This window comes from Apteryx rowi, unplaced genomic scaffold (genome assembly GCF_003343035.1).
Source record: "Apteryx rowi isolate R43461 unplaced genomic scaffold, aptRow1 scaffold_20, whole genome shotgun sequence".
NCBI classification, from domain to species: Eukaryota; Metazoa; Chordata; class Aves; order Apterygiformes; family Apterygidae; genus Apteryx; species Apteryx rowi.
The window spans coordinates 306,853-332,811 of record NW_020448308.1 but is presented as its reverse complement, the minus strand read 5'-3'; the positions used below and the strand labels follow the sequence as shown (position 1 = coordinate 332,811).

General features: G+C 43.4%; 2 protein-coding genes and 1 long non-coding RNA gene across 5 annotated transcripts in view; 2 read left to right on the top strand and 1 right to left on the bottom strand.

Annotated features, from left to right (window-relative positions):
• RFFL (ring finger and FYVE like domain containing E3 ubiquitin protein ligase) overlaps positions 1-2,874 on the top strand; it is a 29,763-nt gene extending 26,889 nt beyond the window's left edge. For all 3 annotated transcript variants that reach the window (XM_026063742.1, XM_026063741.1, XM_026063740.1), the window contains one exon: positions 94-2,874. In XM_026063742.1, the coding sequence (XP_025919527.1) occupies positions 94-275 (182 nt within the window). In that variant the 3' untranslated portion in view covers positions 276-2,874. The remainder of the gene's footprint in view (positions 1-93) is intronic.
• An 897-nt stretch (positions 2,875-3,771) lies between these two features.
• On the bottom strand, positions 3,772-19,982 carry LIG3 (DNA ligase 3). The gene is made up of 20 exons (XM_026063739.1): positions 19,819-19,982; positions 18,687-19,253; positions 18,073-18,216; positions 16,631-16,828; positions 16,033-16,184; positions 14,931-15,097; positions 14,200-14,277; positions 13,915-14,083; positions 13,076-13,231; positions 12,457-12,588; positions 11,642-11,721; positions 11,063-11,150; positions 10,400-10,477; positions 9,609-9,732; positions 9,066-9,208; positions 8,208-8,282; positions 7,465-7,611; positions 6,218-6,392; positions 5,197-5,288; positions 3,772-4,339 (listed from the first exon to the last, which is right to left on the bottom strand). The coding sequence occupies exons 2-20, from the start codon at positions 19,231-19,233 to the stop codon at positions 4,106-4,108; spliced, it is 2,979 nt and encodes a 992-aa protein (XP_025919524.1). The 5' UTR covers positions 19,234-19,253; positions 19,819-19,982; the 3' UTR covers positions 3,772-4,105.
• On the top strand, positions 11,075-13,969 carry LOC112965056. The gene is made up of 3 exons (XR_003253161.1): positions 11,075-11,166; positions 11,361-11,444; positions 13,882-13,969. It is a non-coding gene; the product is annotated as an uncharacterized LOC112965056 (long non-coding RNA).
• Positions 19,983-25,959: the final 5,977 nt, after the last annotated feature.

Below are 25,959 nucleotides of genomic sequence, written 5' to 3'. Positions count from 1 at the left end.
ACAGACAGCACAATGATCAAATACCTATTCTAACACCATAGCAGCCTTTCTTTAAGTCTGTCTCATGCAAACTGTGGTCTTTTGTTTACTCAGGTGGTGCTGGGCTCCCTGGTGCGGAGGAGAACCTCTGCAAAATTTGCATGGACTCACCCATTGACTGTGTCCTGCTAGAATGTGGCCACATGGTAACTTGCACCAAGTGCGGAAAGCGGATGAGTGAGTGTCCCATATGCAGGCAGTATGTGATACGAGCTGTCCATGTCTTTAAGTCCTAAGTGTCTATAAGGAAGACTGGTGATGCCTTAAAGCCTCATCTGCTGTTAGAGAAATGGTCAAAATTGCTACAGATAGTTAGGTCAGAGATTAGCATATGAACCTCATAGGGAGCTGAAAGTTTATAGGCAAGGTGAGGAAAGGATGAAGCTGGAGAATTGCTCTTAATCCAGCCATGCTTGGCTATGCCCTTCCCACTATAGTGCTTTACACCACAGTGCCTGAACTCCCTGGAGCTTATTGGCAGCAGCAGAGGCAGAAATAATTAACAACGTACGTTCTAGAATAACTTGATCCACTAGTGCTGAGGATAGATAAATGCTTGGCTTTCCAGCACAAAGATCAGATTGAGGCTTATTTCCTCTGGATAATAAACAAGGTAGACTGGGGTCTCAATAAGTGACATTTTCTTTTGTTTTGCTGCTACTGAATTCTGATTCTGCTTCCCTCATGTTATGTTTAGGCTACACACCCACTGATGACTTTATTATCAAAGAATAAAATTTTGTTGGGCTTGTTTTGGGTTTGCTTTTTCTTTCTGTAATTTAACTACTTATACTTGCAGGACAGGCAGACTGCCTCTGTTTTCCATATTTAGAATGAGTTTAATTCTAGCCTAGTGGGATTTTGGAGAAATGTATTATTTTATTTGAAGACAGGCTTCGTACTGTTGAAAATTGTAAAGGGAGTAAGAGATTCTGTAAAACATACAGCCTTACCTTGTGTGGCGGCTTTTTGTTTGTTTACATGCCAGCAAGAGTGAGATTCCTAGTTTACTGTTGTTGGTTCCTTTAACTTCATAGTATGTACCAGTAATTATTTAAAAACCGATCTGACTTCAGGTGATTAAGAGCTGAGAATGTAAGGCTCGAGTCTTTTAGAGGGTTTAGTGAGCAAAATGTACATAGAGTACATAGAGCCATAGAGTAAGAATTCTGTTGCTACAATCATATTTAAGTACAGGTAATTTTTTAGAGTGGAGAGTCAAAGCTAGAGACTTGAAAGAAAGCAGAGGCCAAACTTTCACTTCTTGCTCAGCTTATTGATTCAGGGAAGATAATGATCATCATTGCAGAGGCTTCTGTTTACTAATCAGCTTCCCTCTTATCCTCTTTGCTCAATTTTACAGTCCTGTTACATTAAGACTGCTTATCAAAAGCAATTTATTTTGCGCTTGTGAGGGTGGATAAGAGATTCTCTCATCTGGTACATGACAATCACAAACTCATACAGCTGCTTCCTGAACAGCATGTTAATTTGCAAGCCTTGCAAGAGCCAAATTATAACTGACATCTTTTCCCTCAGTGGCCTGCACGTATGCAGTCCATTTGGCTGGTAACACACTGTTAAGTTTCAGAATCTTGATGCCTTAAGTTTTCAGCCACCATGGGATTATATACTCATCTCAAGTCCTTGGTGAAGCTGAGTAACTTCTGCTGCAGGTGTTTTCTTGCCTAGCTTTCCCCCTTATGGGGTGGTGATCACTTAGTGTTCAAATTGAATCTCTGCATGTGGTGTCAGGGGAGGAACAGCATAAATAAAGTGTCCATTTCTAGCTTTTGCAGTAATGGAAGTGTGTGTAACTACAAAAATGATCACTAAAGCCATCTACTTTTGCAATAAGTAGTAATGTAAGGTAACAGCAAATTAAGCTTTGGTAGTCTTTAATGCGCAACTCTGCAACTGGCAGGAAGCAGACGATCTCTACTCTGCAAGTGGGAATAAAAAAAAGCACTTGAGATGAACACATGTCACTTGGTAGTTAGGAGAACCTCTGCACTACTGAGGTGCCTCTGAACTCCATAAAGAAGGGATAGCTGATGAGGTTCATTGAACTAAAATTTCTGAATTTTACCTCTTTTCCCCAATTCAGGTTGTTCTCTAAGTTTTGGCTTAAGGTTTAACAGCTTCCAGCACGAGCAGAGTACTGATACAATTCAATGCATCATGTTAAAAATATAATTTTGCATGTAAGCAATTACTGTCTTTACTCTTAAAGAATTTCACAGGAATACACTTAGAAAGCTTGGAACAGCATCATTAGTAAATTCACTGTGAGAATGCACGGCAACATACTTCTCAATAAACTCAGGACTGGGGGGGGGACTTGCAGGGGGGACATTATTCCCCCTGTGGGCAGATCTACTTTTACTTGTAGAGGGTAGGCTTATTTTCTACAGCAGATAAACAAGTTGCAGATCAGTGTCTGAAATTTTAAGAATGAGATGCACATAGCCATCATTAGTCTGAAATGTGCTTTCCCAGGGAGGATCATTTTGCTGACTACACTGTTTCCCTTGCAAAAATGGATTCTCTACTATGGATATGATTAAATTATTTTTAAAGTAAAATTAAAATAAATCTGGAGGAAATGGATTTATAATCCAAAGGTATATACTGATCTGAACTAATAAAGTGAATGGAAATATTTGTGCTTTATGTACACTGTACATAGTTTAAGTATTTTAAAAGTTAATATTTTACTTGAAATGGCATGTTACTCTCTATTAAATCCTCTTGGTACTATGGTTAAACTTACTAGTTTTGGTACAGAAGTTTGGTTTATAATTTTATAATAAAGTTGAAATGTGATTTAGTTAACCTTGTTTTCTGACTCTGTTGCCAACAGGCTAGGAGAAAGCTGAGATCTTGCAGATACTTTTGAACTTTAACCAGAAAAGGCTCAGGCTTCCAGGTGCTTAAATATCATTAGAGGGTGGAACAGAAGTACAGAAAAGGTTGAAGGAAAAAAAATTAACCGAGAACCCTAATGTTTTAACAGTACAGTCTTTGTGAAGATGACAAAGGAAGAACTGACAAAGGTGGCAGCACACTCAGTCCTCTTGAAACTAAGGAAACACAGTAAATTGGTTAACTCACCTTTACTTTTGCAATGCACACATGCACTCTGAGTCTAAGCCTACAGGACTCACCCAAAGTTATTTAGCAAATGCACATCTTGATTGCAAAACAGTTAGGTTTTAGAAATACAGGTTTATTTTAAGTTATTTTATTCTCCTTATTTTATTAGTATTCAAGTACTTGAAATAGATTTAAATAGCTTCAGATCAGCAGATCCCTCAACTGTCCTAAAAGATTCAGACAGTGGAGTTCCTTCCTCAGCTTTTACACCCTGAAACAGGAATAGCAGAACCTATGTGCAACTTATTCCAGAAAACAAACACTCCAAGAGGATGCTTGGATAAAGCTCTGGCAGTTGCTGTAATGGAAGCTTATTTATTTGATGTCCTGGTTTTAATATGAAACCTATACAGAAGGTGTAAACTGTTACTGGATGGGGATCAGTGCTGAATGTTAAAGACAAGGAAAAAAAAAAAGAAACCGGATGAAGGGCACAACTTAGATGACCTTTGTGAGAATTATAGCAGTACAGCAAAGTTATCCTAGCACTACAGTTAATATTGTTTCAAATATTTGAGGGTTTGTTTCCTGTCCTGACAGAGAATAATCTTTGGAAAATAAGTCCTGACAGCAAAGGAGAAGCTGCTTCAGTTTTATTTCTTTATTTATAAAAATAGCCAAACTTTAAAAACCCAGGAGATGAAACCAGCACCTAGATAAGTGCATTGGTCTACATTATGGGCAGAAACATGGATTCAGCAGTGACAGCCTTCAGAGAGTTGTTAATGAATTCCATATGGCTGCTATGGATCTTTACAACCATCTCTGAGGTACTTGGGCATTTTATTTCTATCTGCATCCCCACAGAGGAATCTCACCATTTCTTCCCCACCTACCTAGTTCTCTGCTGGTCCCTTCAGGGAGTTCCTGAAGTATAGCAGTCTTGAGACCAGTCAGCTGCCCCACATTGTTAGCATGGAGCTACCAGTCTCCGTTTCCGGATGCATTCCCAGATCCAGTTGGGAGACACACGCTTAGCACCAGGATTCTCATCAATGTCCCCTATAACATGTGTTGCTGAGGCTGTGTCAAACTCTTGCACAAGATCCCCATCGTATGCTATAAAGTACCGCCGGATTTTGTCGAAGTCCTTCACAGAGGGTGGCAGGTACAGCTTCACACCAGTGAATATGTCCAGCAGCGCCTGCATATTGTGGAAGAGGATGAAACAAAGGTCAATGAAAGATTAGATTGGTTTGGAAATTACACTAAGTTCTTTGAGGCATGAACAATCCATTCATGGTGCCCAAGGATATCATTTTAATCCCTCGTCTAATATCTGTAAATTGCTGTTTGGACCTCCATTAAATCATATACAAGAGCAAATCCCATAGAGTTCCTCTAAAAGCCAGATGCTRCAGATGATCAATGCTCCCTTAGCTAAGGGGAATTATTATCCCATTAGCAGCCCTGCAAGGGCTGCCTTCAGTGATGACGCTGATGTGGTCAAGTAAACATGCTCTTAATGCCTAGAACCTTTACAAGCTGATGCTTCTTAGTAAAAGTAGGAAAACAACAGCCCTGGGAAGGGACTTGCTGTTTACATCAGCATAGCTGCTTCAGGCTTATCAGAAAATTACAGCTCAGTGATTCTTGATCCACTCCTACAATTTGCTGCACAATGGGCTAGAAAGGACAGTTCTGTCCTTTTACAGCTCCTCTCTCTTCTGTATGCAGCACTGAGCAAGAGTAGCCACATGGCAATCACAATACGTTGCCTCTGTAGGGCAGGACATTGTTGGTGGGTGAATAGAGAAGCACAAGCCTTTAGCATGACAAACCCAGTTATGTCAAATCTGCAGCTAGGGAAGAAGGGTTGCAGACATCTGCTTCTTCTATAACAGGGCTTGTTGCTGCTATTTCTACCTTCGCATTTCATTTTAATTTAGGGTGCAGCTATGGGAAGACTATAAAACTTTCCACATGGAAGGCAAAAGTGAACAGACAATTGAAACAGCCTCGGCTTCCCCCCACCCTGCAGCGATTGCTGCCCAACTGTACCTTCTTTCCATTGTCATCCATCTCAGATGCTTTTCGCTTCTCCCCTCGTCTCTCTTCTAATTTCTGAGGGGATGCAATGACTGCTTTGCTGCCTAAAACCAGAAAGTTTTCTCATTGAGTTCTTTGCTGAGATACTGGTTGTGTATTCAAGTTGGGGGAGAAGAAGGAAGGGAGTGTAAAAGGGGAAAAGGCTTCCCCCCCCACATTTTTTGGGTAATCAGTGAATTAGAAATTAACTAGTAAGATGAACATTTTCTATTGCAATGGCCCTGGGCCTCTTCCTGCTCTGATCTCCAGGAGGCTGCGTTCCTGTTCAATTTATTTTCTCCTTGCTATCAACGTACCGCCTTTCCGAGACTGCTTAGAGATCTGCCACAAGTTATTCCCCAGTGACAAAGTGCTGGTGAGGCAAACTCATTTCACAGCTCTGCAATTTACTACCTGGAAATCCCCTCCAGGATCTCTAATACATGCATGAATTTCATCCAGATAAAATTAGATACTGGTTTACAGCCAAAAATGTCTAACCAAAGGGCATGTGATCTGCAGGAATGGGAGCAGCAGCTTTGCTGTTCAGACCAGTCTTATAAATTCTGTTAATGACCCTGATCTATTAAGATGGAAAAGAACATCTAGAATCCGAAAGAAGTTATGCCAAAGTAATTCTGGTACTAACTAACTATGCCTAGCAGAGTTACCTGTCCTAGGCAGCATAACCTCAGGGAGTCTTTATTATCTAAACAAGCTGCCTAAACACCAACCTGAACAGCATCATCAGTCCTGTTACCACCTTTTTTTGATTCCAGCATGCCTCAGAACTGTGGCTATTCAGTCTGTGCTGGGAATAACACAGTCCAAACCAAGGGTCTAAGCAGCTTTGCCCATGTACTAACCTTGATGTACATCTACAAGCTCCATGGGATCTTCAAGCATCTGACAAAAGGCAAAGATCCAAAGCCAGCTGGCCCCAAACGCACAGAATCCACCCTGAGGTTCCTCTCCCTGGAAAGCACCATCTTACCTTCTAGCTTCTTGGCTTTTGCAGGCGATTTGCTTGGGGGAGTTTTTATAGTCTTGTGTGGTGTGGAAGACCTGGAATTTCCCTCATTCTCTCCACTGCTGCCAGCTGTGGATTCCTCTTCCTCCCCAGCAACAACACTGAAATCAGCCTTTTCTTTGGAGAGTTGGTACAGCTCCTACCCCACCAGAAACAAAGCATTACCTTTTAGCCACAGTGAAACCTCTGATACTAGACAGGAGCTGTAATGCATGTACTGCTTTTGTTTTCTTTCTGAAGTGTTTGCTCATATGTTTTTTCTTCCTGCACCTTTTGTAGCCTTTTTTCTGTCACCCTCATTCAAGCTCTCAGCATTCCAACCAGCTATTTGATATTAAGGGAACCTATAGGGGGAGGTACCAAAGCTGTATTTACACCATCGACTACAGAGCAAGTCAGACTAACTGTTCACGGCCTGGCTCCCTATACAGAAAAATGGACACTATCCATTGCTCACTCCTAGAACAGTCTGTCTGAAGAGGGCATTTACCCTTCTCTCCCCACCTGCATAGGGAGCAACAACTGCTTGACAGTAGGTGGGCTGAATCACTCCTTGCTTCGATGGCGTAACAAGCCCTTATATCTGCTGTCAGTATCCCCGGAGGCAGCATGCAGACAGCCCAAATAACAGTAACTAGACTGAGAACAGAGCTCATCAACAGCTGACTTACTGCTGGGGATGGCAACAAGCCAACCGGTTTCTATCAGTCAAGGAGGCGGAGAAGCTGTGTGGGGTGGGTGCAGCCCCAGGGATCCTGGCAGGATGCCACTTGGCCCCTATGTCATGGAATTGGGCCAGACTGCCCTTAGTCACTTCCCAGATGCCTCCCCCAATCCCAGCAATTAATGGGAGACACAGCGACCATAAACATTTAGAGAATAAAAGGTCACCTCTTTCAGGAAGGAAATTCCTCACCRTGAAGGCTGTTACAAGAGCTGAGACAACTAGCTACCAGCAGAGACTTTCCTGAAAGTGCACAACTGCTCAAAAGACTCAAGAAGCCCCAGTAAAGAGTAAGATTCTCATCAAAATAGTCCAGCAAGCAGCCTGAGCCTGGAATAAGTGGAAAATGTGATACGCTATCCTAGATACTAGTCAGCAGGTGTCTTCACTACATACCTGCTATCAGAACATGACTTTTTAAAGATTGGCTGTTGTCAGAACTTACTCTCAAACATGCTGCAGACATAAGCATACAACATTAAATCACCTTAAGCTGTGGGAGATTGGTGGCTGTCTTCCAGTCTTTGTCATCTCGAATGCGGGTGCAGCGAGGGAAGCGAATAGAGATCCCATCTGCAGTGTGGGCTTCTGCTTTGGAGAATTCAGCCCCTGTGATCTCCCACACTGGGGCTTTCTAAACATGGTATTGAAAGAAATCATATGTCATATTCCTGCGTTCTCTCACGAACGAACTTAATGCTTCTGCGTCCCTTTACTTCTATGACAAACACCCCAGCACACCAGAGGTCCATATACGCAAATTGCTCTTCCGATTGCCTTATTTAGAAACACTCCTCTTTTTTCAGCAAGTCAGAGATCCCCAGCTCCTGCATATTGTCATTTTCTAAATAACATTTTTACTATCAGATATACATGGCACAAAATATACTGTTGAACTTAGTAAAACAACAATAGCAGCCTTTTGTTTACAGTTGTACTTCAGCTGTTTAAGTCAGATTTTTCATGCCTCAAATTTAAAACAAGTTAACTTCTGGAAGAGATTTAATGCACAAGAATGTTTCCCAGAAATGCTGCAGGTATGATTTGTTTTAGGAAACTCTTTTAACCTCAAAATGCACATGCAAGATTCAGAGATAGAAATCTGTGCCTCATTTCCTGTTCCAAACATGAAAACTAATCTTGTAGCACAGACAATTTGTACCCTTATAAAGAGTAGTAGATTGCTATTATCAGGGCTGGAAAATTTAGTCATTTTGTGAAAACACTTACCTTTGGATCTGGGACAATGAAGTCAGGGTAGTAGATTTTGTTAATTTTTAGCCAGCCTGGAATTTTACTAGGATCCTAATAATTAAGAGCAAAAAAACAAGTTATAACATTTATGATCATATATGAACCTATTTCTAGGGAAGAGGTTGCTGAAAAATTATGCCAGTAGTAGATTAACACATATGTACTTGATCCCCTTTGTATGGATGGAACTTGCTTTCACCTGCAGTGCAAGGTGTACTGATCTGCAGCAATTTCTCCTATCTATAGTGTGGCAAAAATTTTTAGTAACAGAGCTCTCAATTACTGTCATTCCATATGTTAAAACAATAACCATGTAACTCCAATTGTAATTCATATAAAATTACACATTTTAAGAGTCCATAATCTTGCTACAAATGGCTTCCAGGATGGCAAGTAAATATTAAATTTAAACTTTTTTTTTTTTTTTTCCAAGTCAGGTCCTGAAAAACAAAATTCCTCATCTAAATAAGTCATTCATAAAAAAGTCTTAACTCCAAGATTTCAGGTTATCTACAAAGCAATAGACTGACTTTAGGATTTCTCACCCACAGCCCCATCTAGTGACTGCCTTCACCAATTGCAACATGCCAAAATACTGGTATTTGCCCTTTTCCTAATGCAACTTTCAGGAACCTGATAGTGCCGGGCTTCCCACTTGGTGTGTGGAAACAAATCTCAGGCAGTGCCTCATCTTTAGGAGCTGGCTGCACCTACAGCTCAGTTCTGCCAGAGAGGACATATGTCTAATGAAAGAAGGTTCTTCACAGTTTATCTGTTTATCAAGCCCTTTGCTAAGCACTCYTTTGACCAGCCTCATGCCACAGCCCATCTCACCTTGCTGATCTTCACCATATCCAGCTCTGTTTGCAGGCGGGCCAAGGTGGCATCATCGTGGCCACCAGCACACTTGGTCACAGTGCACCACTTCTCACTCTTGGGATCATAGCAACCCATGAGGAAGATGGACATCATCCCACCTGGACGAGAGGAGAGCAGGGTGGTTGGCATCTTCTACAGGACAAACCATAGCTTCTCAAAAAGCACAGTAACAAGCTAAAACCCTTTTCCATCTCTGGAAGTCAAAGGACCTCAAGCTTGTGATGGCTTCACATTATCATCTCCCATATACAAAGCTGAACAAACAGCCTCTACACTGGGTAAGAGGCCAACCCAAGACCTAATGCTTCACTCTGCCAACTGACCCACAGTAAACTCAGGCAGCTTGCTGTAGCCTAGCATGTAGCAGGCAGTCACTGTTAGAGCCAGTCTCATTCTAGTACAAGAGCAAATGCTACAGGAGTTCTGGAACAGGAAAAAGCTTGAGATTCTTCAGAAGAACTGACAGATCTCTGACTTAAGCTAACTCCAGACACTCACCTTTACTGCCTTGTCCATAAAAAGCTCCCAGCACCACCAGGTCTGCTGTGTCAGCCATTGCACCCTCATTTAGGTAGTCCTTTTTCACCTTCAGCCAGTGCCGTTTTCCTGGCTCATAATTACCCTGTGCAAAACCAAGCAAGAACCCCCAGTCAGAAAGGAGATCATTTGGTGGACAGCCATTTCCCCAAATGGTTCTTGCTTTTATCCAGCTTTGCAGTACATGAGCACAGCAGTGCTCAGATATATAAGGAGCAACTTGGTTTGGATATCAGCATCTACAAGAGTACAGAGATATTTCAGGGATGCTCAGTCTTCTGCATTTCATCCACAGGCCTCAAAGCACTTCACTGAAGCAATGAAGGCACTAAGCAATGCAGAGAATCATGAGACACTAGTGACAGAGCTGTGATTAAAATGCAGCCCTGGTTCCCATCTCAGTGATCTGCCTGCCGGACCACAACACTGCAGGCACATACAAATATACTTGTTTGTGCAAAAAGTCTCGGGGGCACCCAAAGATTCAGACAAGCAGGAGTCCAGACAACAGAAAACAGGCAAGAGAAGAAGGAAATAATATCAAAATTTGGACAAGAAGTGACAGTAACTGGGACTCAAAGAAAACTATTGCATATCCCCCCCCTTCCAGGCACTGCTCAAAAGCTCTTAAAGCAGGTAAGAGCTGAATTCAAACTCAGAATAGATTCAATTGTTCAGTATGAAATACAGAGCAGTCTGTTGTTACTCCCTGATGCCCAGCATACACCAGTCAAGAATGAATGGGAACCTGCCTTTATATCTTTCAACACCAGTCCTTCCAGGCCCTCACGGATAACTCGCGTGATCATATCTGCCAGATCTGAAGCTTTCTGGAAAGGAAAAGAATTGTGGTAAGCTTAAGCCTATAAAAGGGGCTGTGCTCTTGTGGCTTTCCATTTGGAGCAATAAGGCACAACAAGAGAATGGCTGGTTACTTAAAAACTTACAAACAAAAAATCTCCTCATCTCTGAGATAGCCACACTGGTTTCATGCCCTAAACACATCCCAGATGCACAAGAGAAAATTTTCTCAGCCAGCAGTGTCAGTCAAGACTACCTGCTTGCTTCTCTATCCAACTGCCTTGGGACCTATGCTTTTTTCTTCATCCCAAAACAACTTCTCTGCCCCAAATATCCAACATTCTCCAACAAAATCAAGGTGCTCCAGAAAATAGTAATAATGGGGAAAAAGACAGGACATAGGGTTTGTGCATAACAAATCAAAGCAAAAATTGAGCAAGCTGCTGTCTAAAAGCACAGGATATATCTACACTAAAAAAAGCAGGACTGTGTATCACTGAAAGTTGCCAGTTTGGGTACTGGAAGCAGCCTAGCTCACTGCAGTCTTACTTCAGTCTTCTCTGTATAACCCAGGGTATTACCACGTATGCTATTTTATTTAGCATTGAACTCACTGCAACAAGCTTCATCTCCGAGAAGAGGATCCGGTTGGGGATTTCAACCATGTTATCGTGGAGAAACTTACGACGTTCACGCAGGGGCCTAGAGCAGAGCACAGGTAATTAAGGACACACAACCACTTCCAACATGAACTGCCAGTTGTGTGAACACCAAAAAAAGCTATTTAAATAACTAAATGATTTATCCTACAGATAAATCAGAGTTCCAGAAAGGACAATCAATTCTTTATCAGTCCTCCAGGAAGTAAGTTATAAAATAGAAATTTTACATGAAGCATGTATTTCATTTCAGAGGACACAAGATGAGCTATATTCTGAACCACGCTGAATTCAGTTGAATGCAGTTGCTCCTGCTATTTTGAAACTGCAGCGCAAGGTGGGGCTCCATAGTGATGTTGTCATTTATAGCTTTATCACAATAAGGATTCTCCTATGCTGTCTTAATTTTACAGGGGTAAATAGCAAGTAATAACTGTCGACATGAACTGCTCCCTCTGCAGTGGTAGTGTATTCCAGCAAGTTCCTGCTGGGAAATCTGTCAGACTGTTCTCACACTATGCAAGACACACATACCTGTCCATCAGGCTGATGTCATTGAAATAGATGCAGTCAAACACAAACAAGCAAACATTGGCATCTTGAAAAGCAGCTTTCTGTAAAACAATTATTATCAATTAAAAGAAATCTGCAGTATAAAACAAGCAGCAACATGAAGGTGTAGAAAAATAACAGAAAGAAAAGGATGTATTTTTATCCCCATAATCTGTTAGTGATAATAAGCTTGGGCTCCTTCTAAAAGGCATAAGTATTCTCAGAATTAAAATTTAGACTGTGTCAAAGCACAAACTAAGAAAATAAAACATGTTAATTTCCTAGCGGCAGGGTAATAACACCACAAATATTAACGACTTCAGGCAACCTAAAATCTATCACTACTGCTGCAACGAGAAACCAGCAAGCATTCCAGGGACTTCAGATTAATAGCGCCTTTAAGTTAAAGCACTTACAATTTAGCTTTCAATTTATTGTCCTCATTCTCACCACCATTTAATCTAGACATAAGCATTACATAACACTCATACGGACTAAATTCATATCTGTATCATCCTCATCTTCTTGTCTGCCAGATAGTGCTACAAGCAACTATAAACAATGACAGGATTGCAAGATTTTCCAAGAGCTTTTTAACATTTATTTTGAGCTGAATTTTTCCTATTAACCTGCTAATGATCAGGTTAATATCAAAGCTATTTTATTAGAACAGTGCTTTTTCATTTATATCAACCTTCTCAGGGACCAGACATCTTATGTTATCCTATGATAACAGAACACATGCTACAGTGTTTAAGACTGTTTAACTCCAACCACTACAAAGAATCCTTTTTTACCTTGTGCACACCAAGAGTCCCAAAAGGAAGCGGCTTGCCAGTTTTGTTATCAATCAGAAGAACTTCTGAATCCAGGATCATACTGTGGCCACCAGGGAAAGCCTGGGGGATGAAGTCCTTAAAATGGGCTACCTTGAAGAAAAAAAGAACAGCAACAAATACAAAATGCTTACTGGCTGAAGGGACAGACTCACTCCAAAGCTGATGTTTTCTCTAGGAGTATGTCCAAGCCACGTCTGGGCATATCTGCACTGGCTTTATTTTCCTAGTATGGCACAGACTGTTAGCATTGGTTATAAATAGAAAAACGAGACCTGAACAAACGTAACCAAGTCACCCAACTGGTGTGAAGCCAACCCAAATGCAGTGCGTAAAGAGGACTGAGAAGCAGATAGGTTAACTGTAGTCTCAAGCCCTTTAAGGCCACCAAAATTAATTGATTACAGTTCTGTTAAATGTTGCTTTTCCAGATTCATTTGAGTATTTGGACAAGTCAGGCAAAAAGCCTAAAACAGAAGGTATCCTGCTGCCTATAGAAACTGATGTGAAATTCAAGCACATTTACAGAGGAGGAAGGTAACAGCTGGCACAGCAGAAGAGACAGTTTATATGTGCTTACTTTGTGAGGGAGGACAGGTTTGAGGCTTCGGCTGAAGTAGCTGAAATGATCTCCATTTTTATGCACCTGCACCCGCTCCCCATCATATTTGATCTCTGCATACATCCCATTTGGGCACTTCTTCATAGCATAGTCAATTGACTTGCAGGCTTCAGCCTTAGAAAAGTAGAGAGAAAAGTTCCATAAAAGATTTGTCTGATACATTTAAAAATAAAGCTACTATTTAATTTCACGAATGAACTGCCAATTCCTTTTTAGATTTTTCTGCGCAGGATCTCTGATATCCAGTCCAAGTTTTCCTTTTCTTAGTTCAGTCATTTACTTAGAATCATCTGAACCTGCCCAAATAATTATAGCTTTTCACTGTTTATCTTTTCCAAAGGAAGAGTACTGTGTGAGTACTGTGCCTTTTCTAGGAGTGCACTTAGACCAGAAGTAAATATTAACTCTGATTTGTTCAAATAGAAGACAACCTTATTTGAATCTCTAATCCAACAAATGTCTTAAACTATTTCCACAGAAAGGAACACTTCTGTGATAAGAGCATGCAGAAGAAAATAAGAAAGTCACTTCTGGACTGAAAGCAAGTTGACATTTTAGCTTGTGCAGTTTCATCAAAGCAGCAAGTACACAGTACACCAAATGCTTGTCTCTTGGTAGAAAACGCTTTATAAAATGACATTACACATAAAAATCATACTGCACAATCTGTTAGCTCATACTGCATGTAATCACTTTTCTGTCTACTGATCTGTAAAGGTCAGGCTCTCTGGCAGTGGATATGACAAGTCCATCTCTCCCTCCAGTGTAGGTTACCACTGCAGGGAAGCCAACGTTACCAGCATGGGCTGAACGGGAGTCATCAGAGAGGCCTGCACACTGAGGGTTCGCTTCAGACCTGGCACCTTCTCAGCCTCCTGGTGGTTCCTCAGGACTCGCTCCACCACATCCTGGAGATTGCGTGAGGCTTTGAATGCCTCATAGGCATTTGGATCCAAAGCATCCAACCTTTAAACAAATTGAGGAGAGGAGGGAAAAACATATCAATCTCAGCTCTGCTGCACATGGATTAGTAGGCGAATGCCCACTTCTGGTTTTATCTCACAATAAAAGGTGGGACTTACACATGCTTTGCACCAGCATTCATTTTCAAGTCATGCTTGATTAGCCTGATGATGCATTTCAGGTCGTTGCCTGTACACCTGAGGTGTGAGAGAGGATTCAGAGACAGACACTTATCTGAACTACTTCCCAGTTGAAAAAGGAAACTGATCCAGGCCTCTGTAATAACAGGTCCTCCCCTTCGGCAGGGGTTAAATTCAAATGTGGAGATGTGTTACTTGTGACATCTCAGAGGCACAAGAGAATATCCAAAAGGCTTTTAGCATCTTTACGTTTGAATGGCAGTATTAATTCTGCCCCTGTATTGAGGGACCTTGCAAAATTCAGTTATTAATCYGCCAAGAGTAGATTATAACAACATCCTTGGCCTCAGATCAACACAAACTGAGCCAGACCAAGAATCTTTGAGATATCTAAATGGCACAAAGGCTTTTCCCAATATACCTAGGAACACCAACCTAATTAACAGCTAAGTACCACTACAGCAGTTTTGTTTAGTACTAATTAAACAGTGTCTTAATAGACAAGAATGAAACTCTCTCTGGCATGAACAGGAGCCATACAGGTTCTCCATACTGTTCAGCAGTCAGTCTTCATAAAGCCACTGATAGCTGTTTACAGGTGTAAAGTTCAGTCTCCTGGCTTATGTTACTGCTTTTCATCTATTCCAGCTTGTGATATTTAGATAATCACTCCTAGTTTTAGAGTGCAGCTCCAAATGCTGATCACTTACCTGCGAGTGATATCTTGCAGCACACTTTGTTGGTCATCCTCCTTTGTAAGCTTTGATAGCTGGATTAGGAACTCATCTACCTCTTGGATGGTCAGGAGACTTTTGGCAACTGGAGGACAGGACTTGCTCTGTTCAAAGAAGAGGCGTATGGTCTCGGAAACATCTCCCTGTCTCCAAAAGGACAAAATGAGGGTGTGGGTCAGAGCTATGGCTGGAGAATGGGCACACACCACTGGAGATTCAGCACGTTTCCAGTAGGTAGGAGAGAGCCAAGGAGTCTGATGCTGGGATTCCATCAACGAATCACTACCAAACATTAGGACAAAGCTGCCATGACACAGAGTACATCTTTTCAGCTGTTTCATTTGTAAAAAGCTTTGTAAGAGTACCAGTACCATCTCATTGACTCTACTTTCACTGCTGTGGTATTTCCTCAGGATGAATCCAGTTCTTGTAAACTCCAAGAACTGCAAACAGTCTAGTGATGTCACTAAAAGGCAGTATACACCAAGGCAATCAACAAAAGTGATGGAATTAGCTTCATTAGCTAATTAACCCATTTTCTCCATCTTGCAATGAATTAGAAATGTGCACAGTCAATTACCAACTCCTGTGCACAGGAATTAAATACACACATGTGAGCACTTGCAATCATATGAGTCTAGCTTAATTGCCTAAGCCAACTGAAGCTCACAGGAACAGACCTGTTAATTGAATTATAATTTTTCATAAGTGATGCTACAAAAAGGTAATATAAATCAGTTAAATAGGGATACAGTAGACAGAGCAGTGTAGACAAAGCAGGTAGAGCCCAACTTTCCTAGAATCAAAATCCTCATATCCTGATCTATGCATTTTGACATTTTAGTCTTGCTTTCTAAAGTTTTGCAGGTGATTCACATCTTGCTTTCTGTTCAGACATTGTTTTCTAAAGGTTCCAGATGGCAAAAACTCTAAGAGAACTGCCAGAAAGAAGAGCAAGATTCACCAGCTCCCATTCTAACAACCAAGCTAAGAATCCTTCAAATGGGAAAAAAATTGTAGAATTTCCATACTAAGAGGTCGAACACCAAAAATTGAGAGAACTGCTGCCTCTACTCACCTGTTCCAAGTCCCGGACCATTTCCTCTTGGCTGCAGTTAAAAATCCTACTAAACAGCTTTACAATCTGCTTATCATTCAAGTTGTAAACAATTTTAATGACACCTGGTAACAGCAGTTTAATAGTCAGGTATACGTCACCATGAAAACCATCTGGGAAAAAAGCACACACCATTAGAAACTGTCACAATTTATTTTCATCTACAGACTCTGGATGTTTGTGCTCATTAGCATGACTCTAGGGAAAAAAAAACCAAACAGCTGGGGCTTCCACATTCCACCATGCTGTTCTATTTTACATGAAAGGACATTTCTCTGGGGAAACATCCCCAATTGCCCTCCAAATCTGATCTCGGCACTAAGTCTGGCAGCACCTACATTCTCCATGGTCCTGGTGTGAGACATTTTTATCTGAATTGGTTATCTAAACAGCAGTTCACTTTGTAAACACCGTCTCCATCAGTTCAGAAATCATCATAGCACACAACTTGGACTACATTGCAGACAGATTTTAATTCATCCTTGCCTTTGGAATAATATTTTGATGTTGATTTTGAGAGGGCTTTCACATGCAGAAAAATGTTAAGCAAGAATCATACCTCCTCCAGTTCCCTTCTGCAGGAAGTCCTGGATGATCTGTGTTTTCACATTATAACTAGGCTTGTCAGCAACCATGGCACAGAGTTTCCTGAACTCTCGCAGCAAGCAGTCTTTGTGCTTCGGATCACATTTTTTTGCAGACAGGCTAGACTTGTGGGAAGAGTTTGCAGAGACATCTTCCAAATTCTTTGGCTTAGCTGCATGAAAGACATAACAAGTAGCTTTTTAACAAGGATGAAATGGTGCAGAATTTGAAAATGAGGACACCTCCATTTGGCAAGCTGAAAAGAACAATCCTAGCATGCTGGCAAAACTTCAGAACTGAATAATGATATGTGCTACACCAAAATTTGTGACTTAATTACTGTAAAAAAGAAAATCTAGCCTCCTTATTCATTAGTTTTGCTCTTCACAGTACACCGGAATTTTCTGGACCTTAATTCTACCAGATGAATATAGTTAAACCATGGTGAAAAGGAATTCCTGCTGGCAGATGCTTCTGTTTTATTTCTACTTTATAGGCCTTTTCCCTTCACGTTTTCCTAATATCATTGCTAAAATGRGGAAAAATCTGGAGTGGAACTCACTTAAGCCTTTGTTCACATCTGTCCAATAAACTCCCAGAGACAGCTGCTCCCACCACCAGGACAGAGCTTGTCTTGACCATCTCTAAAAGGTGCAAACATCTGCCAGGACTGGTTTCAGAGGTCTGCACTGTTTCTGAATAACTCTATTCTGAAGGTTATTTAAAAACTCCTGTACCTGATCTTTCTGTTTTTTCTTTTTTTCAGGATCTTACACAGTATAGTATAATTGTGTGAGTTAACTGCATCAAGAATGAAATCTCTGTTTTTCGTAGAGAATGATTATTTTACTAAGTGTCATTAAGTATTTTTCTGATCCCAGGGTTGCCACCTCATTTCTTGCAGCCTTTTAGCAGAAAAGGACACATGGTATCTTTCAGAGAACCAGCAAGGTGTGCAAAATAAGCAATCATAAAGCAACTGGGTCCATTAGCGATGGAGTTAAGGCTAGTTTTCTATAAGTTAATATCCCTCATACCACTAGCTCTTCTGTGCAGCTCCCCACCATGTCCCCATCACCTCTTCTCATAATACGCTCCAATACCCATCCATATTCTCATCTTTTCGTCTGTGTGGCAACACGTGCTCTGGCTGGTTCAGAGCTACATGTCTGCTGACTGGCCAGTCAGTGCCCACACGCTGACTGGCCTGCTGCTTCTCAGAACAAGGTACTGAGGAATAACCATTCTCCCCTCCGTGAACATTTWAAATTTTTTTTTTTAAAAAGTACTTCAGTTAAAACTAAACCACCTTTTACAGATTAAAAAACTACTGACCTGAGTCAAATTAGAACACCTCTGATGCTAACATTAGAAGAGAAGTAAAGGATTTCCCAGAATCTGTTTAATAACCCCTACCTGTGAAGCCAGAGAACTTCTTTGGTGATGGATTGACGATACCTAACAGATCTTTCTTGGGACTGGTTATTTGTCCAGTGGCAGAGATCTTAGCTTGGACTGTTGCTTTTTTCTTCGGTGTACTTGCAACCTTGGAAGTAGCTTCTATAAAACAGCAAGGTAATAGCTCAAACTGGCAGTCAGAGAAAATCTGCAACATCCCCCAACACATAACATAAGATATTTTGCAACAGGCAAGTCTTAAAACAAGTGGAGATTGAGGAAAAAAAAATGAAGGAACATTTTTCAAATAGCAAAAGTTAAAAGGTTACATAATTTGCTAAAGTTCATGAAAAAAAGACAAAAATGGAAAACAGCTGATGCTTCTTGGTGGGATTCATCTGAACTTTACAAGTCTACATATAACTTAATTCATTTCTTGCAACTGACTATGAAGGAGGTCTAGGTGATTTAAGAAGTGACTATTTCTTCCTCTTTATTATAGGGCTGAGCCAGAGATTTGATCACTCCCCACCTTTTTATCAAGTCATACTAATACATCAGTGAGGATTTCATGGGAAATGCATGGTTATCAGTGGCACACCTTGCAGCCCAGGTCCCTCCTTGTGTCTCACCTGAGATGTGCTTGTTGATTAATTCTTTCTCATCATCTTGTAGCTCTTCCCACCCTTCCAAATCTGTGATGTCTTCAATTTTCTTGGTGGTAGCCCGGGCCTTCTCTAGCTTCTCAAACATGCACTTCACATGGTACCATTCCTTCATGTCCCCACCAGACTCCGTGAAGGGGTTGGGAACAATCTTCCCAATACGCACCATCCCCTTCACGATCTTCTCCTTGCATTTCTTGCAGCCCGCCGTGCCACGCTTGGCATAGTCCACGCAGTACCTCTGCTCCGCCATGTCCTCTGCAGCTGTGCAGGCCTGGCGAGGCCCAGCATGCAAAGGCAGGGGCAAATGGAGACCTCCAGCACCACCACCCACGCACCAGAAAGACACGGTCCTCACCAGCAGCCGGTACCAGAAACAGGGGCTGGCTCCGGGGAAGCCAACGCAGCAAAAGGGGAGTCCCGGCAAGGAGGCCCGTGTGTGCTGGAGGCAGAGCGCTGTGCCCCTGCCGAGTGCCCGGGCAGCCTGTGCGAGTGTCCTGGCGCCTGTGGGCATCCAGCCTGCTCCGGGCCGGGCTGCAAGCAAGGGAGGARACACTGAGACACTGAGCCACCACCCAGGGGCCTGCAGGCCAAAGGGGGCCCGTGCCTTGCACCCGGCCCGCGGGATGTGGGGCTGGGGTGAGGCCTCACATAGGCCCTGACCCCCACCCCACCTGGGCCTGCCCCACAGCCAATTCCCCCCTTGGCCTTCACTCCCCCAAGGGCCCCACTATGCCCGAGCCTGCCCCACAAGTGCTCCTCCATGGGCCCCAACCTGCTCAGACCTGCCCCACAGCCCCTTCTCCCCCATTGGGCCTAGTTCTCCCCCCGCTCCCCCCCAGACCTGCCCCACAGCCCCTTCTCCCCCACTGGGCCTAGTTCTCCCCCCGCTCCCCCCCAGACCTGCCCCACAGCCCCTTCTCCCCCACTGGGCCTAGTTCTCCCCCCGCTCCCCCCCAGACCTGCCCCACAGCCCCTTCTCCCTCTCGAGCCTGCGTCAAGGCCCCGTCCCCCTCCCCCGCCATAGGCCTGGGTCTCCCCCCGGCCTGCCCCACGCCCCTGGACGCTCCCAGGGCGGTCCCGGAGGTGAAGGCCTCACCCAGCTCTTCACGGCGACGCCATCTCGCCCTCCCTCAGGCCGGCGACCCCCCCCCTTCTTTAGGCGAAAGCCGCCGCTACCGCGGTCCCTTTAAACTCGGCCCTCCGGGCTTCCGTAGAGCATGACGCATGCGCCCTACTCCGTGCCCCACCTCTTCCGCCAGCCCGGAAGTGGCGCCTAGACGTGCGCGTGGTAGAGCGCGGCTGCCGGCGGCAAGCCCCGCCTCCACGGCGCTAACCACGCCCCCAGGGCGGAGCGCCCCTCCCGCGGGGATCGCAGGCCCCGCCCCCCCACAGAGCGCCCCGCCCCCCCCGCCACGCGCACGGGGAGCGGGCGAAGGCGCGCGCGAGCGGCGGCGGTGCGAGGCGTTGCCCTGYCCCGGTCCAGCGGCGGCCGCCGAGGGTGCTGCGCCGCGGCTGTGCTGGCCCGGAGGCGCTACCCGGCTGGCTCGGCCGCCCGAAATGGGCCCTCTGAGGGCGGTGTGTCGTGTTTGCGCAGGGCCTGAGGTACTGCTCTACCCCCGGGCCCCAAAGAAGGCGCTCCGAGGGTGCTGCGCCACGTCTGTGCCGGCCCCGAGGCGCTTCCCTACCTTCGGCCGCCGAAATCCGCCCTCCGAGAGCGCTGCGCCACGTCTGTGCCGGCCCCGAGGCGCTGCCCTACCTTCGGCCGCCGAAATCCGCTCTCCGAGGGCGCCGCACCAACGTCTGTGCCGGCCCCGAGGCGCTTCCCTACCTTCGGCCGCCGAAATCCGCCCTCCGAGAGCGCTGCGCCGCGTCTGTGCCGGCCCCGAGGCGCTGCTCTTTCCCCCGCCGCCGAAATCGGCCCCCCGCGGGCGCCATGTTGTGTGTGCGCGCGCGGCCTGAGGCGCTGCTCTACCCCCGGCCCCAGAGATGGCGCCACGGCACGTCTCTGCCAGCCCTGAGGTGCCGCTCTGTCTCCGGCCGCCAAAATTAGCCCTTCGAGGGCGCTACGCCATCTTCGTGCCAGCGCTGAGCTACCGCCGTATCCCCTGCCTCCCGAGATCAGCCCTCCAAGAGCGCCACACCGCCTTTGTGCAGGGCCTGAGGTACTGCCCTGTCGCCAGYCGCCCAAAATCAGCCCTCCAGGAGCACGGCACTGCCTTTGCATGGGGCCTGAGGTACTGCTGTGTTACTTAGCCTCCCACGAATCACCCACGTCACGTTCGAGGTGCTGCTGAATCACCCTGGTGCCCTGAAGACGGCCCTGCGTCCCAACGCAGATGGGTGTGTGCCTGCAGTTGGGCTGCCGACTCTCTGGTTGTGGCGGCTGTCCCTGTTTCTCCGTATGCTGTGGTGAAAGTGCTGTTGTGGTGTGCCAAAAGACTGCCAAGGAGGCCAGTGTGGATACTGTATGCGCCACCAACTGGGTTCCTGCCTTCCTGCAGAAAAAGAGCAGTGCGCAGGTTGTTGTGGCTTGACTTGCTTTGCTGCAACGCAGTACATCTGGGACTGAGTATGACGCACAGGGTGCAGGATTTGCTTCACCAGGCACATGTGCYAGTCCTTTTGCTGCCCTCCAACTAGGTGCAAGGCTGACTGCAGGCAGTCTCCCTCATTTTCTCAGCATACCAGATGCCAGCTATAGCAACCATGCTGTTTCCAGCTGTGGATGACTGAAATGACTGTGTTCTTAGACAATTCAGGTCACAAAGCCAGGATGAAGTTCATGAGATAAGCATTTCTGATCAACAGGATCTGGCTGTAAAGCACTCAGTCTTTCTTTTGTCCTTATTTAGGGTCTGTCTTCAGGGAATGATACAGTACCTTGCTATCGGACAATGTATTCAGTCAGTGGTCTTGGAACAGAAAYATACCTTCCTGTCCCTCACAGTCCAGAAGTGGTGGGAACCCCAAAACAAAAGAAAGAAACAAGCTCCTACAACCAAATCAAAGTGGAGCTTTGAACCCCAGGAAGGGAATTGCGAAAGGATTCARGGAATTCAGTAAGGACTTCACAACAGCTGTTAGAAGATGCCCAGACTGCACTGTGCTTCTGTTTTGACACCCTGAACGAAATTACATATGCATTCAGTACCTAGAGCGTGCATTTGACAGACTCGGATTGAAGGTATGTGTGCAAGTTTAATGCAATTAAATTTTTTAAATTTTAATAGATCAAGTTACTTTGCAAAGAAAATGTACTGTCAGGAAGTGATTTACAGAACCAACAGTGAATGGTGCCAGTTTGCACAGCAGTGGCCCCTTGTAGGGGAAGAAAAAAAACAGTCATCAAACCCAGGAAGAGATGAGATGGGTACGCTATTCAGAGAGAGCTGGCAGGGAACACAGGCCACTGCGCTGCATTTATGGCATCTCCTTTGGTGAGATCTCTCATTCACTGTGTGTTTGAGCCTAGTAAAAGAAGTGGAGAGGAAAGATGGACTCAGGGGCTGACACTGAGTCACTCACTGTAGTGTTGTCATCTGATTTAAGTAAGGCAGCTGCTGAGCAATCTCTCACCAGTAGGATTCGCTTCCCTAATTTTTATTGTCTAAAAGCTAGCGATGTGGTCTAAACTGGGCTCTGCGTATAATCAATACCTGCAGAGGCTTGAGTTAGAGTGAGATGAATTGTCTTCTGACTCTTTTCTGTCTGGAGGGGGTTTAGAAAGCAGTTTGGACAGGTAAGTGATAGGAAAGTATCGACTGGCCGGGGACAGAAGGCCGTTGGATATGCTCACTGCTCTTAAGTTTTCAACGTGTGCAGTTTCTTCTCCTGAAGTTGCCATGAGCGTTTATTTTTCTTCTGAGTGGGAAAATATGTTTGCAAGGGGAGGAATTAAAGTTGTTTGAGGTTTTACAGTCTTATTTAAATAAAGTCCTCCAACTCCCACTTTTGCCAAGGTGTACCTTCAAGTAGCTGTGAATAGAGCAATATATCCAGTGTGCGTCTTTCCACAAAACTGCAGGACATTGAGTTGACAGAAAGCACAGAGAAAACTAGGAAACAAATCGCTGCAGTTTCTCAAAGGATCAGTGAAGAATCACTTGCTGGTCTCTCYTGATAGTTAATACTGGGGTTGTTACTACTGGAATAGTTAATAGTGAGATGAGCCTCTTACGAACGTAATGCTGTCTTTGCACGTGAATCATCAATGACAGACTACTAGAGAGGCCCCCTAGGAAGGTAGAACTTTGTTATTAGTAGTTTATTCCATTAATACAGGGAAGATAATGCTAACAAGTCAGATTTAAAGGCCAAAGTTTGTTCATCCTTAAGCAAAGTGGCCATCAGTTCTGTTTGAGTTAAAAATACGTGAAAGCAAAATGATGGTCTCCGGTTTTGTATTTTTTCCTCAGTGTTAAGAAGAAAAAACAATTTTAGGTGCTTCATCTTAAACTGGTGTTGAAAATATTTCATAAAAAAAAGCTCACCTTCTTCAGATCTTCTGGGGATACCTTAAATTGATGGGTTTTTGGACTGAAATTAAAGTCTTGATGCAAGACTTCTTTCAAAGTTACGTTCCAATGAATCCAATCTTCTTGGTATTGAGAAAATGTCCAGAATCTCACTAAAATCAAATAAAGGGAGGAAGATGTTTAGAATTTTAATAACTGCAGTGAACAAATATATCTCCTTGTATAGCTGCTAAAGAAGATACTGAACTTGGACATGAGGTTTATTAAAATAAGAGATAAGAGAAATGGAGAAGATTATAGAAAACAGGCATATATACATGAAATACATTTGAAAAAAAAGGGAAGTGATGTCAGTTAAATAACAGACCAAGAAGCCATGTAAGGGATCTCAGTATTACTTGTTTGCATATATATTTCTCGGCAAGACTTACTTTGCTAGGGCTTTGAAAGGAAAAGATATTATACAGCAGTATCTGGCAATTCAGTCTGAAAGGATTTGCAATGCTTTTGGTTTGAGAGGTGGCTTGTAAGGATTTCTGGTTTCTAAACGTATGAAAAGTTTCTACCTGAATGACTTTTGATTTCTTTTTATGGTCAGCTTCACATGAATGAAATTCCCACCTACTAGTCAAGTACCTCAGTGCCTGCACAACACTTATATTTCACTTGATGTTGGGTGTAGCCGAAATAAAATCACTTACAAGCCTCTTTCTGGTGCTCACTTTGGTGGAGTGGGGGAGAATATAATCTGTTATAAGCTTGCAAATCAGTTTGCGTTTCTTCTTTTTTTTAATTTTTTATTATGGATTGGAAAAGCATTTCCTGGAACCAGAAGTGGGATTAAATATGATCTAAGACGTAACAAAAAATATTGGCTCTCAAAAGAATAGCTTTTCCCTTCTGTAGGTCATGTTGTCAGGTGTACGTATGGTAGCCCACCCCTCCTTTCCCTCCATGATAGCACTGTCCAGGATGGTGCGTGTGAATCGGCACATACAGCACATGGAGCCACGTAACTCCTCAGCATCCCTGTGACCATCGCAGCGACATGCCAGCCTAGGGTTGTGACAAAGAGATGACAAAGAACGTGGTATTATCCTGAAATTGGTATATACGGCCCTCTGCAGAGGAGACAATTTTGGAATGTGAACTCTGTCCTTTAATCAAAACACAACAGAAGTCTGTCTCTCCTCCTTATCACATCCCAGCTGTCTTTCTGAGGGAAAATCTTGACATTTGGGGCATGGACATTACGAATATCTGAGTAAAGAGAAACAAATGTGAAACTTGTCATTTCTGGTACAGGTTGCCCAAAGATTCACTTAGCAGCCACAAAAATATGTCAGAGATTTCCAAAGGCGTTTAGGAGATACTGATGCCAATTTGCTGTTAATACTAATGAGAAGTGAGTATCCAAATCACTTGGACGGGTTTTGGAAAGTCTCAGCTAGATTCATTTCTTCCTGGAGAAAATTATATTTGACAGGAGGTTTCTGATGCAGAGAGTGTAAGGGCACTGGAGGCCACTATTTGAATTCATTGTATTTTAGCTCGGAAATCTGCCACGTGACATATAGATGCCGATATCCGTACCTGTATTCTGCTGTCAGCTAATATAATATCCTTTATTTTTCTGCTTACTGCATATGCTGTTAAATTAGATAGATGTATTTGCAAGGTGAATGACAAGTGTAATTGACTATAAATGCTCCATTTAGAGAGATTGCAAACTATGTTTAAGTTACACCCAAGTGCACCTGTGCTTGAGATGCAAAGTCATTCAGCTCCCACAGCACCTTCATTATAACCATACTTCATCCTCCCACACAAATAGATTCTGAAGAAAATAATTTCTCCCCAAATGTACATCTGCTGCAAGTTATACCAGCATCATTACACATGCAAGTAGAGTGAACACAGATCTCTTACAGTATATGTTGGTGCTAGCTGAAAGATGACACCTACTTTTGGAAAACAAAGGAAAGCCAAAATAAAAGCTTGGCAATTCCTTTTGTTTGGTCTGTTTCAAAGCATTTCCAAAATTCATTTGTAATTTCTGCGTGCTTGGAGAAGATTTTTTCCAAATTTTTATTTAAAATTTTAATTTTGAATCCTTGAGAATGAGATTGAAACTATGGCTTAAATTTTTGTTAATTGACCTTGTTGGGAAATCACTGTTGGTAATACCCAGAGATCATTTTGGTGCCATTCTTCGAGACATCTAAAATTAATTTAAGAATAACATGAACATTTTCAAGAAAAGCTAAAAGTTTAAACTTTTTTGTCTTTTTTTTCTATTGAAAATCCTTCAAGGCTTTTGACAAAAGGACTGTTTTTGAATGCAAACAGCTTTTTATTGAAAGATTTCTGACTAGCTCTCCTGCACAGTAACACTTGTGACCAGAAAGAAAATGGTACAATTTAATCGGCGCCTACTTTTCATTGCCCCTGTCAGCTCTGTGGTTGGTTGTGTTAAAAGCATGCGCGTGCAAAGCATTATTTATCATCTCAACCGCTATGAATCTTGCAGATTTAAATTCCAATTTCTCTTCTCTGTTTCTTCATTATACTAAGTGGCAGTTAGATACCAGTAGAGATCAGACAGGGCCAAGGTAGTTTTGACTTCTTTTTGTGTCTCAGGTAATCTGTGTTCTCTGCTTTAATACAAAGTAATCCCAAGGCTGCTGCACACTTTCCTGTATTCTTTCAAGCTGCATCTGTCAAATCTGTGCTCGACAGCTGCTCTGTAGGGGTGTTGTACA

Coding starts and splice junctions, on each gene's coding strand:
- LIG3 (XM_026063739.1), bottom strand. CDS start 19,233: ATGCCCACAGGCGCCAGGACACTCGCACAGGCTGCCCGGGCACTCGGC. Junction 18,217..18,686: donor AATCAACAAGCACATCTCAG/GTGAGACACAAG, acceptor GCTGTTTTATAG/AAGCTACTTCCAAGGTTGCA. Junction 10,478..11,062: donor CGGAGATGAAGCTTGTTGCA/GTGAGTTCAATG, acceptor TTTCCTTTCCAG/AAAGCTTCAGATCTGGCAGA.